At 46.9% G+C, this 18025-nt stretch overlaps 1 protein-coding gene across 9 annotated transcripts in view; it reads right to left on the bottom strand.

Moving 5' to 3' along the window:
- zfhx4 (zinc finger homeobox 4) overlaps window positions 1-18025 on the bottom strand; it is a 119512-nt gene that overhangs the window by 36003 nt on the left and 65484 nt on the right. For 8 of the 9 annotated variants that reach the window (XM_052054628.1, XM_052054630.1, XM_052054627.1 and 5 more), the window contains 4 exons: window positions 17752-17964; window positions 17348-17642; window positions 15539-16080; window positions 236-470 (listed from right to left, as the gene is read on the bottom strand). In XM_052054628.1, the coding sequence (XP_051910588.1) occupies window positions 236-470; window positions 15539-16080; window positions 17348-17642; window positions 17752-17964 (1285 nt within the window). The remainder of the gene's footprint in view (window positions 1-235; window positions 471-15538; window positions 16081-17347; window positions 17643-17751; window positions 17965-18025) is intronic. The other variant, XM_052054636.1, reaches the window with a different exon arrangement.

Genomic DNA, 18025 nt, shown 5'->3' with positions numbered 1-18025 from the left:
GGAAGATGAATGAATGAAGTTGAAAAATAAAGCGAGATTTTGTTCTAAAATTGTGCATGCGTTTGAAATGGCCACGGCAACACCTTCATTGATAACCATGTGGCTGAATTTTGACGTCAAAAAGCGGCCACAAATCAGTTGGGATCTTCAATTTTCTTTGTATTTCTGCTAAGTGCTATACGATCTCCATGACCCAAGGTTAAGGGGGGTGGAAGAGAAACTTTAGAGCACCGACCTTGGCTGGAGGGACACTCCTTGACATGGAACAGGTCGTGGAGGCCGAATCCATCGTCGTCCCCTCTCAGGCCTTGCTGGTGCAACTGCAGCTTCCTTAGGCCCTCGTTCTGCTGGTGGCGGGCCGAGCGGGCGTGCTGCACCAGGTTCAGGCGAGCTTTGGTGGAGTAGTCGCACAGCGTGCAGTAATAGACGCACGACTCGGGGCTGTAGGCGCTGTCCAGCTTGTGCAAGTGCTGTTGAAGAGAAGGGGAGAAGACACAAAGCCTTTTAGAAGTGGCCTCAATCTTGCAAAAAAGGACATTTGGGGGTGGAGGGGGGGTATCAGTTGGGGGGAAATCGTGCCTCTATCATTGACCACTTTATGACGGTAAATGCTTTTGGTTCTGCTCTGATTGCAGTCGAGTTGCAACGATCCAGAGCCCAGAAATCCCACTTCCCTGGCTTCAAACGAGCCAGACACGTCAATGGAGAACGTCCCGGCACACTCGGTCTATTATTTCCAGCTACGCATGTTCATGACACGTTGCGGCATGTGAGCTGAAGTAGTCAGAATAAAGCGAAAAAAAAAAAGAAAAAAGAAATTCCAAAGACCAATTTGGGTTTCACGCTTAATTTTGCATTTTATTCCAGCATCATGTCGCGGTTCCAACTGTAAAATGTCTGGCCCCGAAAATATTTGATGATTAAAAAGGAGCAGAAAAAAAGAGTTCATGCGTTCGAGCCCGTTTGTCATTAATTGGGGAAGTTTGAGGTGACGCGCGGACTCGGCACAAAGGGAAAAAGTCAAAATAAGGGTCTGGGGAGGGCAAAGCTGTTTTTCCTCCAAACGTTCACATTGTCCGGCTGTGTTCATTGTTGCCAGCGGCGGGGGGGGGGGGTTCTCATTCAACGTGTGCTGTCAGTTGCGAGCGCTGCATCTCCACTTGCTAATGGCATCGCGGCCATGCAAAAGCCGCCCCCTACCTCAGCGCCTGCGTGCGCACAAGCTAGCAAATATGCACGCACAGCACAGCAATCCACCCACCTCCAAGCCCCCACCACCACCAAACCCCTCTGGTCTATAGCGACCCACCTTATCCCGCTCTCATACACCCGGTCAAGCCAAGCATATCGAGTGTGCCTCTGTTGTTGCTGCCGGGCTAATGAACAATGCACAAAAACAAAAGAGCGGGCCAAGCTTTTATTATCTGAACCTCTGTGATGGGAGGAGGGCAGCACGATGGATGGGGCTGGGGGGGGGGATGCAAAGACACGGGGCAAATGTTATAGTTCTTTAAAAAAATGCGCTAGCAAGCGTTTTCATGCGCGGACCCGTCGTTCTTTCCCGCTGCATCCCAACACCGTTGCATAATCGTCACGCGGTTGAACAGGTGGGTCAGAAAGTGTGTGCGTGTCTGTGCGCGGTGGGCGGCAGGTGTGTGAGTTTCTATACCCCCCCTGCACCTCCCTTCCCCCCCGCCCGTTCCGTCTTTGACAAACGGGGATTAGCAACTTAGCTACAGCTGCTAACACGTCTTTTCTTCATTCGTTCTTTCTTCCTTTTGTCGGAAATCTAACCGGGTTTTTCTCATGAAGCGGTGGGACGTCCCCGCGCGGTCAGAGGCCCTTTTCAGAAGTCTTAAGTTTTAATTAAGTCCGAGTTGTCAGAAGAAAGCTCCCCTAGACCAGAGCTCAGGGCCATTAATTACAGCTATCTTTGTTTCTCTGTGAAAGGAGGCCTCCCTTGTACTCTTTCACTCTCCCCCCCAAACCACCCCCCCCCCCCCCCACCTCCCCCTCTGTCCTGCCTTCCCTCGACGGAGACAACAGAGCTGCAGTTATCGCACATGCCTGCGCTCCTGGACAACTCACATGCATAGATCACATGCAAGAGTCGGTTGTCTTGAAAGCTTTCTCCCAAGACCTTTTCCGCCGATGCCGGGCATCGTGTTTCGGAATGGCCTTCCATAATCACGCCCGTGCGCGATGCAGCCCGCACAAGAGCCCCTATAGATCCGCCACGTCTTTCATTCTGTCACCAATCATTAGTATTTCGGTGCAAAAACAATGGCCGCCTTTCACTGCGCCTTCTTTTGTGCTCTCGCTGGATTTCACTCCAGTTACTCGAGTTCTGGATGTGAAAAGGGGAAGTTGCTGCAATGGATCCAAGTCCAGAGCAGGCCGCGAGAACAGAGCGAGTGCAAAAGACGAACGGGGCCCATGTAAATGTGACGAAAGCCGTTCTTTTTCGACGCCCCCGAGCCACTGATAACTTGTTGAAGTTTCGCGAGGTTTCGCCAGAGTCACCCTTGACTGCTTTTCAAATGTTTCCACTGGCAAAGCCATCCAGGTAATTGAACCGTTTGGAAATGAAAACGCTCAGACAAATCAACAGCGGCCCCAAAAAATGCTTGACGCGCTTCAACGTTTTGACTTATTTGCTTTTAGGGATATGAAGCTTCAGTCAGACAAGAGTTGAATGATACACTTGGGGTCCAAGCCGGCCGCCAGCAAGGTTTAGACCTAATATTAATTCTCTCGCCATCAGCACATTCCAGAGGGTTTGTTTAAGACCTAAACTAGAGGCCTGTCTGTCTGTCGCTCTGGCACTCGGCAGGCGCTTGGGAGATTGCAGGCCAGAATATCCGTGATTTATGAATGTTTAAAGGAGCACTTTGACTCCTGCCAGGCGTGGGCTGCGTAATGCACATTGAAACACACAAACACAGTGTTCCTGTTCCTGGGTTTGAGCTGCTCTATCTGTATCCGATTAAATGAGAAGAAATGAACCTGCTCTCTGGCGACGTCGGCTGGATTTCGTTGTTTGGAGTTTGTCGGGCAAGCGTTACTTACGTTTGGGGTGATGTGAGAAAAAAAAATAAAAAAAAGATGACGACCGTGGCAGATTTGTGGATGTTATGCAAACGAGAAACTCTGACCTTGCCCTATAAATGTCTGGCTGGGCAAATGATCAAAACGTAATTGTGATTTCCGATGCGGGCATCTCAGCGAAACATAGAAAAACATTAACGTGACGAACGGCGGCGGTTGTGTAGGCCAATTAACGTGTAGCGAACGCACCCTCGACGTAACGTGTTGCTTGTGCAGCAAGTATTTGACGGCTGTTATTCTAAATTCCCCGGGGGGTGTTTTCAGCTGTTTGTCGGTTGAGATTTCTTGTCAAACTAAAGGCAAAGAAAAAAAAAAAAACAAACACACACATTGTACATTGGAGCACAACCTATGCTTCATTTTAGAAACATCACCAGCGCGAATGCTCGCAGTCAACGGGAAATCTTATTGATGGGTTGATAGAAAATTAACATTGAGTTCTGGGATTGCTATTTCATCAATAATGAAGAGTCACACATAAAAGCTGTCGTAACAAATAAAGGCAGGTCATATAACAAAACCAACGGCCGTATGTTGGTCCCAACACGCGTAATGCAAGTTATGTGAATACATTTGCATCTCGACTTTCTTTTTTTTTTTTTATTCATTGTTTAGTTCTTTTATTTCAATAGGTTATTGTTTTACTAGTTACTAATCAGTTTTTCTGGTTGTACTCTAAAGTTAGATTTAAAATTTTAAATTGTGAAATCAATTAGTTATTTTTATATTATTTATTTTTATATTTATTCTAATAATAATAAATATATTTATTATTTTATTTTTTTATTATCGTATTTTTATTTTATTTTATTTTATTTTTATTATTTTATTATTATTTATTATTATTATCTTTTTATTATGTATCCCAAAAGAAAAATAATTCTTATCATTATTATTTTGGTTTTCCACAATGGCCGAGCCCCACTCCGGGGTATCATTGATATATACAGCGTGTGCCAATAAAGTTGTTCATCTCGACAATCTGTTTCCAAAGATAAGATCAGCAATATTTGCTTGTTTTGTCCTTGCGTTGGTCACAACATTGTGAAAGCAAATGTAAACAAACACATAAACCGTAAGGTGTCCTCACTTCATTACAACTGAAGACACAAAAACCAGTTTTGGTCCATGTTGAAATTTGGGGCAATTGTCGGTGTTTGTGAAATGCAATGTACTACTTGCCGATAAACAATTTTCCACCAAATTCTCACGGGGGCACTTTCAATTAGCACGAATCAGCATGAGTGCCACGTTGTTGTCTGCGTGGTTCCACGGAATTACAAAAACACTCGCACGTCCTTGCGGCGCACGGCACCTCGTCACAGCTCCTGGCGGTGGTTAATTGTTGAGAATTAGTGTTTGGCAAACAACCAAATAAGCTAACATTCCCAGTGGGCCAATCAAGTTCATAAACAGCCCCGTGTCATGAGTAGACTGTCAAGTAGCGAGCACACACACACACACGCGCACACACACACATGCAGTTCTCTGGATTGTGGCCGACGTGTTCGCTCACATCCCCCACACCCCCTCACGTGGAATGCAAATTACCACATGGGGGACTTACTGTTTATTTGTCAAAAACACAACATCCTCAGTCTTGTCCATAAAACGCGCACACACACACACACACACACACACATTTGGAGAGGGTGGAGGAGAGTTAATTTGACAGGTGTGGGAAGCTCCCTTGTGGTGTTTTTGCTTGTGTGTGTGTGTGCGCGAAAAGCTGACAGAGGACTACATTCATTATTCTGAATGAGATGTTTACAAAACACCTTTCTGGCGCACACAAACACAAGTACACACACCTCGGTGCTCACTGCTCGGTTTGCAAGGAGGGGAAGCGGGCCGCTCTGCGTCACATTCATTTGTTCTGTCTGTGGTGGCAAAGCTGTCTCATTAACGGAATTCTTAATAAGGCGAGGCAAAATACATCCCTGCAAAAACTTCTTTCATCTTTCTTCTCCCGTCTGTGTGTGTGTGTGCGTGTGTGTGTGTGTGTTTACGCATCAGTCATTTCCAGAGCACTACTTTTTTTTTTTTCATTTTGCGTGTGCTTTTGTGTCTGCCTGTATCATTTCAATTGTGTGCTTTCCTTTTTTTTTGGTGCGTGCAAACTTGTAACGACAAAAATATTTCAAAAGCAGAAGGCTCGCTATTTCTTCCATAAGCCAAATAACAAATTTGGCGGCCGAATTCACCAACATGGCTCTTTCCCGTCATTAAGTGCAGAGAAGCGGGCCCCTAATGAACACATAGCGCCACTGCAGCTCTTCGTCTTGTGTGTCTCAAATGTGAAGAACCATCACGCATGTTCCTGTGTCCGCTGACAAGAGGGGCGTGCACACATGCAAATGTGCCCCCCCCCCCACTGCGACAACAACAAAAAAAATTCTTATTTCATCCTTTGTTTTTTTTAGTGGAAGTAGGGAATCAGTTGCTATACCATCCTCGTGGAGCGTCACAAGCTTCCGGTTTTGTCCCGTGCACCCCCCCCCCCCAATCAAAAACAGCCCCATTTGGCCCAGCAAACAACAAAAGCGTATTTTGTTCCTCGAAAGTATTCTAAACACATAGCAGCGCTGCCTGGAAGGCTGCCAAGTGTAGAATTCCAACCTGTGCTTCCAAACTTCCAAACAGGTTGCTGCCTACCATCGCTCAGCCCCCGGGACAAAGGCGAGTTGAATAGCGAGATCACTGGCGCTGCTATAAAAAGAAGCTGAGGGCGCCAGGTAGGAGCCACCTGACATCCAGCGTTAGCGAGAGCAGCAAATGCAAGTCAGGCACGGGAAGACAAATTTGACGCCACATACAACGACTGTTATTGATATTCGATGAAAACGTCAACCTCGGTTGGCTCATGAGATGCTCAGTGCTGTCTCGCATGTGTCGCTAAACAAGAGGTTTCACAAAGCCAGATTTGAAGAAAAACACTGATTTCATGAGACAGGAAACAAACCGCGTTAGCGTTCCGACTTGATGTCTGAAGCCGTTCCGTTAGCAAATGTTAATCGCCATTTGGAACTGCCAGTGCCGCCCGAGTCTGGGAGACGGCGCGAGATTTGCTTCCGTTTACCAGACATGTTTTCAGACTGCGCGCTCAGGACCGGCGCAATGCCTCCGTTGCATTCTGACAGGAAGTGCAACAATGTACCGAGTCGATCGGGAGTGTTGCTAAGCAACAGAGGGGAATCCCGCGTTGCACATTTTGTTCATAAGCAAGGTCGCGGCAGTTGGCTTCCCACGGGTCGTTGCGACAAAGGCCTTGTCACTATTAAGTGAGAAAAACCCAATCGTTAGAATGACGTTTTATGTTCTAAAGGCGTTCGTTGTAGGCAAATCCGGCAAATGGAAAATGAAGGACGTGAAAACTTGTGAACGTTACAGCGGCGAAAACTTTGTTAATGGGATACGTTGAAACAGCTTCGACCTTAATAAGTGTGAAAAAAGTGCTAAATTTGCCTGAAACACGTCACTGTAAATCAGTTTTTCGTGAAAATGTGCTTGTCATCAATTATTGTATGCAATGTTCGTTTAACGCGCCATGCAAATCTTTTGCTTTATATTTCACTGTCTCAAGGCAACTGCGTCCTTTCGTATCGTCGAACCGCTATCCTTAAAACTATATGTATTAAAAAAAACAAAATAGAAATAATTTAAAAACCCAACTTGTCTTTTTTCCTCTTTCTGATCTTCTTTCCTTGTTTTGCTTGCAAAGCCCTCCGCTATCATAAAAGCTAAGACAAATATTTCCTCAAGCTAAATTGCTTCTCCCGCGTCTCAGTCCCGGCCGATGGCCGTCCCGCGTAATCACCGCTCGGAGGGCCGTCCGTCCGTGAGGTGCACGAGGGCCCGTGGGCCAGCTTAGCTTAGGTCACCCAATAATAATAAGAAGCGTCTATTGCGTAATGGCTGCCAAGGCAAATAAATGAATGATCACGCTGAGTCTTTGGTCTAAAGCCTCCCTGCCATCCGTCTGCTCGTACGCACTCTCCCTCCCCCCCCCCCCCCCTTCCCTCCATTCTGCCATTTACTCTTTGCTACTTGTCAGCAGACACAATGAGGACGTAAAGGCGATACAGCTTTGAGGAAATATAAAATAACTCCCCGGGCCAACCAGCCGGATTTCCCTTTCTCTCGTTTCCACACACACACACACACGCATACATTTTACACACTTGCAGTAGTGATGTAAGTGTAGCTGACATATGGGCCAAAGGTCAATCTGAAGTTCACAGCTTCCTGACCTTCCTGGCCCCCTTTCTTGGAAAAATCACTTCAGTCTCCAGAGCTCTTCTTTTTTTTTTTTTCTTTCCCTTTTACACAAGCCTCCACCTCCCCTCCTCCAACACACACACACTCACACACACACATAGCCAACCCCTCACAAAAGGAGGAGACAAACGGCCTTGCTAAGGATTTACATGATCCATTTCTTCTGGTTTTGGTCAATGAAGCCTAGTCACACATATTTTACATTGTACTGAGCCAGCAGTTGGGAATAACAGACTCAAAGAAACACAAGACGCCAGAAGAGGGCTTACTTACTCATCAGCGCGTGTATGCGTGCGTGCGAGTGAATGAATGTGCGTGTTTGCCGTCACCTCCACACCCCCCCACCAAAATGGATGAGTATTTACATTCGCATGAGATTTTGGACAGCAAGGCTCAGACACTTATTCACTATGAGCGATCCTGACCGTAACCCATTAGGGTGTAAAAGCTCCCGCTTGTCTCCGCTGCCGCCAGGTGACTCTCACCAGACCTCCCCGCGTCCCGAAACCATTTTTGTTATCTCACAATGGGACAGAGATCATAAATTGGCTCAAGATGGTCAAAAATGCTAACATGCTCAGCGGATTGTGGTTTTTTTTTTTTTTTTTTTGCCAACGCCGCACCAGGAGGAGGGACTCAGCACAAATGCTAACACGCCTTTGGGCAGTGTTAATCATTTTCCAGTTTTCCTCACGTGCCAAAGATGCCTCGGGTGAAAATCAAGGCGAGGCCTAATTGACAGGATCTGTGAGAGACGTCGAGAAAAACAAAAATAAAAGGAATGGAAATCTGGAGCTTCGGCTAATTGCTTGCTAGCATCAAAGAGGTTTGTACGACACGGATGTTGTTATATTTAACTAAAACCAAAAGAGAAGGGAAAATCATTTTGCTGCCGGGAGGGGCTGCGATTTGTATTTTTATTTTTGCCAAGTTTGGTTTTCTCTGCTCTCTTTGTGAGACGTGTGTGCTTGCAAAAAAAAGAAAGAAAATAGCCATTAGTGATAGTTTGACAAAAGGAAGGTTCAAACTGCACGGCAAGGCAAACGCACTGACTGCTTTGAGAGACAAAGAGCATAAGAAACTAAAAGTGGTGAGAACAAAAGAACATGAGACAGAAAGGGAGAGACTGATCGGGAAGGATCTCGACAAGCGTCGTCGAGTTCAAATCACTAATTACACATTCCTGAGCCTGTGAAGGGAGTATTGTTTTGCAGTTAGCCCCGACCCTGTCACATGGTTTCACTTAGCACAAAACAAAAAAGGTACAGGGAACAAAACACGTCTAATACCGAGAGTCCCGCTAATGAAAGAGACGCGGTAGAAATTAACCCCGAGGTGGATCTTCGTGAGAAATCGGGTGGTGATTACAAGGACAAAGAGAGTTCATTTTGGAACTGTTCCTCTAAGAAGTGCAGCCATTAAATGAGGCTCTCGTCATGCCGTGAGACACCATGCGCGTGATGCACTTGAATGGCACCGTTCAATTTTCATTTCTAAATGAGCCGCTGTTGTTTCGTGCGCCTTGCAAGTGATGGGGAAAGATGGCACGCTTGCCCCTGGCCTCCTCTTACGGAGGGCCTCCGTCTGTGCACTTATCAGTAGCCAGCGACTAAAATAGAGACGGTGTGCGAGCGCACATAAGATAATTCCTTGAACAATTCCCGGCACGTCACGTCAACTCAACCGACATTTTCATGAACCTGATTTGTTCTCGCGCAACCCATAAAGTCGATGCTGCTCTCCCAAATATAGAGGAAGCTACCGTGGCGGCATAGGCGGGGGAGCAGTAAAATGATAGCGGTGACACCAGAGAGGAGAATTGCCTGGCTGGCTGGTGTTTGCCCAGACGCCGACGCGTAAAGGAAGGAGATTGTTTTCCCTTGAAAGAGCCTCGGCCGTAGTCCACATACCAGCGTCCACTCAACATACCAATGGACTCTTTGAAGATTACTCAAATGTTTGTCTTTGTTCCCCCACCAACCCCCAACCGCCCAGTTCGCTGGCCCTAGCCGAGACTCCTGTTTGACTGAGGAGGAGGAAGGATCGAGAAAATATACAGAGGAAAAAAAAAAAAGCGGCATGGTAGGACCTCCTCGACTGTATTCTTGCAAAACAAATGTTAGCATGTTAGCATAGCATACGTCATTAGAAAAGTAGAAAAGCGCAGGGAAAATATCATCAGCCTTATCTCTGTTTTTCAGCGCTTTCTCCACTCAGGTTGCTACTCGACTGTATTCTTGCAAAACAAATGTTAGCATGTTAGCATAGCATACGTCGTTAGAAAAGTAGAAAAGCGCAGGGAAAATATCATCAGCCTTATCTCTGTTTTTCAGCGCTTTCTCCACTCAGGTTGCTACTCGACTGTATTCTTGCAAAACAAATGTTAGCATGTTAGCATAGCATACGTCGTTAGAAAAGTAGAAAAGCGCAGAGAAAATATCATCAGCCTCCGTTTATCAGCGCTTTCTCCACTCAGGTTGCTATCTCTTTTCAAATTTGGCAACGGCTGGCAGCACGGTAGCGGCGGAGGCTTTACATTCACATTATTACGTGACCAGAGGGCACAAAGTTCAACCCTCACTGATCTGCCGTTGTGTTTTCACTACTCGGGATGTTATCTCGCTCTATGCTCTGATTCCAATTCTTAGCAACAGTTGCTTTTTTTGTGTGTGTGTGTGTGTTGGTGTTGAGGCCAAAGTTTAAATTTGTTCTGCAGGGCAAGCCTAACACGCAATAGCTCCAAACCAAAAACTGCTTTCGGACTCGCAGCCCCATTCAAAACCCTATTTTGAGTCATCGCAGCACTTTTTACGCTACATCCTACTAAGTTGGGGTGAGGACGCTGAACTCTAAACTGTCAAATTCAAACGCTCAATCATAATTCTTGGCGAATGTGAATATTCCTAAATATGTAGAAAATCAACGAATTGACACACCCTCGCCCCGGCCCAATCTCCCCCCGCCCCCCCTGTCATTCGACCCGCATTAATCCCGAACAAGTAAGTGGGCTTTCTATCAGGTCTATTTCAAAGCATCAGGGATTACCTCACAGAACCTAAGCTGCTTGAACTCACAGGAGGTCAGGAACATTGTGCTGCTGCTGAGAGCATCGGGGGCCTGCGGGTAAAGGTGGATGGACGGCAGCGCAAGCCGGTTCTCTCCCCCCCCCCTCCCCTCCTTCCACCGGCCCACCAACACCATTCCTCAAGCCTTGGAGCTCTCTTTTCATTCCCACCTACTGGGCCACATGCAGATAATGACAGAGAGCGTGTGGTGAGAGCGAAAGAGAGAGAGAGAGAGAGGGAGGCACAATTACCTCCAAATCGATTGATTATTGATTGGGTAGGAGCATGGAAGAGTATTTCAGCTCAACTTTGTCCACATCAATATCTTAGCGTTTGACGCGAGGGAGAAGAAGCATCTAAAATTAACGCCGCGAATGAAAATATTCTTCGGTGCGACACAACTTAAGTTGTGAATGTCACAAACCCACGTGCTGACTGAGGAATAATACCGTTTTTACCGTCGTCGAGCGCAACTGACTGACCGACTGACTGACGAATCGCTTTCTGGGGTTCAAGCTTGGTACAGGTAAAGTGCCGAAAGGGCGGAGCTTCACACACCCGGCGTCGTTTAGCTAGCCCAGCGACACGGAACGCAGATCGAGCCGTGCTGCTTCAAAGTGAGCGGAAGGAAGTGTGTTTATGAACACGACGCGGCAGTTGCAATCGGGAGCGTGAGCAAAGACTAGATGGCGCACGCGGAAATGCGCGCACGCCGCGGCTCTGCTAACCATCTGGTTGAAGCCGGGGGGGGGAAGGAGGATCCCTTATTAATATCGAGGAGGATTATTGAAGGATAAAGGCTGTCCACTCAAGCGCACAAAGCCACAGTGTACAGACACATGCGCACAAGCACCTGCATCCCTGCGCTTTAATTAGCCGCCACCCTCCCCCCACTTCACCCGAAGCTCTCATAAGGTATCCATTGTAATGGCGACAGGTGAAAGGCGAGGAGGATGAAAGGAAAAAAAAAAAAATGAGGGGACAGAAGGTGAGCCCGGGTCGTCTGACGGGGGCCGCATCGTGACAGCGCGCGGTGCTCAATCGGTGCCCCCCCCCACCCCCACCCCTTTTTGAGAAGAATAACTACTCTTGGAGTTAATGGGAGACAAGGAGGCGACGATCAAGCAGACAGCGGCTCAAGTGGGAAGACTTCATAATGGGGCCGCGGATGAACCAGAAACTTAACTGGAGATATAATACGCCGCCATGAATATATGCAACGCATACGCCTCGTATGCGAGGGACCGTGTCATAAACGGCGCCGTGCATTTGAAATGGAGCCGACTCTTTACCATTCTCGAGGACGAACACAATGGCTTTTGATGCAAATCGACAGAAGTCAAGATCCTGTCGATTTTGCCCATCACGTCGGCTGAAATGATGATAATTTGGGCTGCATAAACAGAGAGATATTTGATTTTCAAATGAGAGTGGCAAGGGTTGACCCTCGCTAATAGCCAAGGCACGGCGCTTGACTTCATACCACAAATCAAACTATCTGCATTCTGAAAGGGATGGGCCGAATACAATCCGCATGCAAGAAAAGCAAAAATGTCAATCAAATGAGAAGGCTCGACGCTCGTGAAAACAAAGGGGGGGACACTGAAGGTGTGTTTTCTCAACGCATGCTCATGTTCAATTGACCAGCCGGGGGGGAATTACAGCTAATGGGAAGGCCGATCTGCACTTTCTCGAAGTACATGAAGACATCTATACACCGGTGGGTGTCCTCTGCCCTCTTTTTCCACTCCGCCCATAAAAAAAAAAATGTGGAGCTTTTTATGCGGCAGAGTTCAAAGAAGTACACAAGGGACAGATAGACGGGTGGGAAAATCCTGAAAAGAAAAACAGAAATATGGAAATGCACGGTGGAGCCCGGATGTCCATTTTTGCTTGAATAATGACGGAAAACTGGACAGACAGACAGACAGACAGACAGACAGACAGACAGACAGACACAGACGACGGAAGGGGCGAGGCTAATGGCGACTGAGGACAGTTGAAGATTTATTCAGACAGCCATCTGAGAAACAGGTGCTATGGCCTACGAGACTGCGTGTCTGTGTTTGCGTGTGTATATGTCTGACTGTGTGTGTGTGTGTGTGTGTGTGTGTGTGTGTGTGTGTGTGTGTGTGTGTGTGTGTGTGGTCCCTGACCATGCAACACTGACCATGAACATTCTCCACTCCTAATGACCCAAGGGCACAGCCCTGATCGCAACCTCAAAGCCCAGTGGACACATATACACACACACACACACACACACACACACACAGGCTACAAACTGACCCCCCCTTGCTTAGCCGTGCTCCACTTGTGAATGGCACTGGCAGATTTACTCCCGTCTCCTGTGCGTATTAAAGGCCACTGTTTGTTATTACAAATCATAAACGAAACCATACATCATCATATTCAATGCTAAGCTAAACACAAGCGCCGGCCAGCGACAGACATGCGATGCTATGACGGAGTTTAATGTCCAACTAACCGGCACAGGCTACTGGCACATGTCTTGCGCTCAACAGCTGTGCTAATACTGTACTTGGGTAATAATAGATGCAATTTAGAAAATCGAATGTCAATTGTACAGAAATGTCAAAAAAATTAAATTAAATTAAATTAAAAATAAGCAATTGTTCGAACCAGGGACAGGCCATCACAAATACAATATATAAATTTAATGGGATCAAAGTTCCAGCTCCGGCATTCCTGTGTGGAGTTTGCATGTTCTCCCCGGGCCTGCGTGGGTTTTCTCCGGGTGCTCCGGTTTCCTCCCACATTCCAAAAATATGCATGGCAGGCTGATTGAACACTCTAAATTGTCCCTAGGTGTGAGTGTGAGTGCGAATGGTTGTTTGTTTCTGTGTGCCCTGCGATTGGCTGACAACCGATTCAGGGTGTCCCCCGCCTACTGCCCGGAGACGGCTGGGATGGGCTCCAGCACCCCCCGCGACCCTAGTGAGGATCAAGCGGTACGGAAGATGAATGAATGAATGGGATCAAAGTTTGGGACTCCTGTTGCCATGCCAGTATTGTACTGAGTAGAATTGCCACCGTATGTATGCAGCTCAATTGTGATTCATTGTTACGGAAAATGTTCAATTATAAACAATATTTTAGCTGGTCTGAGGGATAAAATATAAAATTAACTTTTTTTTCCCCCACATTGCCCAAAAAAAAAATTTTTTGGATGACCGTATGACACACAAGAGCATATTATACTCGAGAAAAGACGGTACAGTAATTTTCTCTCCTAAGCGCCAGCTAGGCTTTTTTTTTTTCTCTTTCTTTTTCTTCAAACGAGGCCTGTGACTTTGGACACTTGCCGGTCCCGGGACACCCGTTTATTTCGTGTCTATGTGCTGCAAATGTCATTTGTCTCTCTCCGTTAAAAAGTCTGGAAAATAAGACACTTTCAAATTCCCCTTAGAAGTATTCCATCGGCGCTACAAAGCGGTCATAAAATCTCCTGAATATGCTTTTTGTTTTGTGTCTTCAAATGGTTTCTCGTGCCATAAAGATTTTCTGTGTTTCCCCAAAAAAACAGATGGTAAAGTAGTCAACACTCGGATCTTTTATGCGCCGGGCCGAGCTACCTCCGTTCCCATGTGCTTTTCACCTCTGCCAATACATGAAAGAGGAGGTGGGTTTTTTTTTTCTGGTCAAATAAAAGAAATGATTTTTTTTTTCCTCTACTCCAGTCCGACCACTCGCTGCCTTTTCTCCCACTTGCTTGGCTTTCGTAGCACATGTACCACATGTCCAAGGGTAAAATATTGGGACTTGTGCCAGAGGCATTAAAAGCCTCATCTGTGGAACACATTTGTTGAAGCCTGTAGGGGTCGATGGGTGGGTAGATGAGGTATTGCGGTGATCAGGGTGCACAGAGCGGGCATTGGGCTGGCCCACATGCCATGCTGAAAAAGACACGGCCTGGCTTGAATATCTTGGAATATCTTGAGGGAGGAAGAAAAAAAAAAAAAAAGGACAAAAAAAATAAAAACACAAAAAAAAGCTCGCCTTGCGTCAAATGTTTGCGATTGCCTGCTTTTCTGTTGTTGTTGTTTTTTAATCTTATTTTTCTTATTGGTGGCACTCAAAAACCATGGCTGACATGTTGGAGAGATGATGCCACACGTTGACACAAAAACGCATTTTGAGAGAGTGAAAGTAATATGCGCTGTCCAATACACACACACACACACACACACACACACAATAAAACACAAATAGAGTTAAGGGGGCTCTGCCCCTTCCCCTCAAACTCCCGCCGAGAACCACCGCTGAAAATGCATGGGAAAACTCAATTGCGTGTTTACGTGTTGATAAAATATGTACTTGAAATATATTTTCAACTTTTGAAAATGAAACACATTTTTGGGAGCTCCGACACAAAAGTACACTACAAAAACAAAAGATTTAATGGCCCGGTAGTCCAGTGGTTAGCACGTCAGCTTCACAGTGCAGAGGTACCGGGTTCGATTCCAGCTCCGGCCTCCCTGTGTGGAGTTTGCATGTTCTCCCTGCGTGGGTTTTCTCCGGGTGCTCCGGTTTCCTCCCACATTCCAAAAACATGCGTGGCAGGCTGATTGAACACTCTAAATTGTCCCGAGGTGTGAGTGTGAGTGCGAATGGTTGTTCGTCTCTGTGTGCCCTGCGATTGGCTGGCAACCGATTCAGGGTGTCCCCCGCCTACTGCCCGGAGACAGCTGGGATAGGCTCCAGCACCCCCCGCAACCCTAGTGAGGATCAAGCGGCTCGGAAGATGAATGAATGAATGAATGAAATTAAGTGAAAGGTCGAGCCAAAGAATTTGAAGCATGTTGGGTAACGCCAGCGGTATCAAAGCAGGAAATGTGCCCAGGAAACCGCTCCATATCCACACAGCACCCCCCCCCCCTTTTTTTTTCGTCTTTGTCCTCCCATTCGAATGTGAACGTCATATCCTTGTGATGGGCTCAGTGAAGAAACAAACAAACACAAAGGATAACATGCAAAACCGACACGTGGTTCTATCGCGTCAACTCCCCCCCGCGGTGTATCGGAACGGGGCGGCTTTTTGTGAGATCAGACAAGAGCATTTTTACCTTGTAAAGTCGTATGGCAGCCTCATGCCTCTGATTGGTGGTGTGTAGCCTCAGTTTATCCACACTGTTGCTGTAGTAGTCACAAGCGTTGCACTTGAGGTGCACAGGGTTGCCGATGGCCACGCACTTTAATCTCCACTGGTTGGCCTTGCCCCCTTCCTTGATGTGAGCCACCAACTGGTGCTTCTGCATGTGCTTGTCCGTCTTGCAGTGCAGCTGAAAGTTGGCCTTGAGCTGCGTGTTGTAGCTGCACAGCTTGCACTGGTAGACGTCGCCGACCACGCAGCGCCACTCCTCCTCCTGCAGCGAGCGCTCCGTGTTGACGTGGGCATTAAGCGCCTCCAGGCTGTCGGTGGAGTAGCAGTTGCACACGGCGCACTGGTAGAGGCGCAGCGAGGGGTCACTAATAGGCGGCGACAGGGAGGAGAGGGAAGGGTCCGCTGAGGACATGGCCCCCATTCCACCTGAGGACACCAGCGAGAGATCGTCAGCCATCAGCTGACCGGTGGCGAGACGCAATTCCGATGAGAGGTCACTGTTCACTAAAAAGAAAGCGAACGGGGGAGGCGACATTAACGTTAAGATCACGGCGACACGGGGAGAAGCATGTATGACAGTAAAAATGTATCGGGAGTGAGGGGGGGGGGGGATGAACATTAATTTGGAGAGAAGAGGACAGGGAGGGAGAATGGAGTCCTCCATGCAGGCCTCTTTTACACAAAAGGATTTCATAAAATAAAGCCTCACAGACGACGAGGGCTCCTTACAAAGTCTCGTCTATTAAAAAAAAAAAAACCTAATAGGATTGAATCAGGATCAATTACAATCATCCTTTTCAACTCGCTAACTCGCTCATCAGGTAGCTTTAATTACTCCTCTTAGCAGCAGTGGGACAACGCTTCTCAAGGGCGGGTTTTTCCTCTCATACACACACACACACACACAAAGATGTGAAAAGAAGCAACATTTTCTCTTTCTTTGCCCACCCAGACCTGGAAATGAAAGAAAATCTGCCAACCGGTAGAAATCTAACAAACTATTTTGTTTCATCTCTTCATTGACCCCCCTATTCATGCTATCAAAGCACAAAATGTCAGTTTTTTTACATCATTTAACACTTTGTTTGGAGCACAAAAATGACAAATTGAAATCTATTCACGAAATGCATTGTATTAATTATTAAGTGCAGAGCGAAGGATATTCCCAATGAGCCTCTTCCGTATTTGAATATAAAACAATCACGCTCGCACCATCTAAACCCCTGTACAGCTGCACTCACGATAGGGAGCTGGGTGTTATCGGTGTAAATCACTGTGAGTACATCTGCTGGCTGGGCTGTGACCTCAACACTGGCAGAGGGAGTGTGTGTAACACTGCAGGGTCATTGTTAAAGCTCGCTCACTCCTACAGGAATCCACTTCCTGCTGCGTGCCAGTGTGTGTGCATGTGTGTGTGTGTGTGTGTGCACGCGTGTTCTTTCTGGGGTTTGGAAAGGTGGGGTAGCGTGTATGGTGGCAAGGATTAATCTGATTTAAGAAAATTAGAAATGAAAGATTAAGAATTATTCTTATGGTCCATCTCATAGTCATCTTTTTAATCAGCGTAGGGTCAAAGCAAGGAGACATTGGACAGAGAGACAATATGAGAGAGGAGATAAGGGGAAGGAAAAAGAGTTGGAGCAAAGGGGGCAAGTGAGGGGAAAAAAAAGAATGGGAGTGTTTTTTTTTAACTTTTCTTGTTCTACACATTAGGTATGAATAAAGTAACATTCAATCGCAGTTGTTTTATTTGGATTCATGTGTCGCTTACCGAGACCGGATCCAAGAGCACTTGCTGTTGCAGCATCGAGCTGGAAGGGGTTGATCATCATCTGGGTGTCTGGGCCGCCTCCGCCGCCGGGGTTTTCCAGTTTAACACCCGCCAGGCCGATGTTTTGAGCCAGATAATACTGGTAAAGCTCAGCCTCGGCTGGCGCCAGCCCTAAATGAAGGCTGTGTTGGATCTGCTTCATGTTCTGCTGCAGCAGCATCATGTTGTGCATGTGTTTCTCACTCGTCATGTGAATTCGCAGGTTGCGGGCCACGTTTGTCTCATAGTCGCAAACCTGGACGAGGAAAGCGTGGTCAGTAATCACACATGAGAATTGAAACTATTTGAAACCATCAAACAGCAACACAGGGTGAAATACTCAGTCTCATTTTTTTTTGGGTTACCTCACATCGCCAAGTCGGCTTTTGTTTGGGTTTGGATGGCGATGGTGCCCCGCAGCCCGCACCGAGGCCGGCACTAGCAACTGGGTTGGCGTGGTTGTGGTTGTACTGTGCCTCGCTTCCACCATTCTGGAGTGTTTGGACGTTGTTCAGATGCTTGTCCGACTGCATATGGATGCTAAGGTTTCCTTTGGTGGTAGTTGAGTAGTTGCAGACCTAAAATGGAAGATTTGCCATGAGCTAGAACACAGGGTATGACAAGTGATGCTATTCACCC

This window comes from Hippocampus zosterae, chromosome 20 (genome assembly GCF_025434085.1).
Source record: "Hippocampus zosterae strain Florida chromosome 20, ASM2543408v3, whole genome shotgun sequence".
NCBI lineage: Eukaryota > Metazoa > Chordata > Actinopteri > Syngnathiformes > Syngnathidae > Hippocampus > Hippocampus zosterae.
This window is presented reverse-complemented; position numbering and strand designations above follow the sequence as displayed.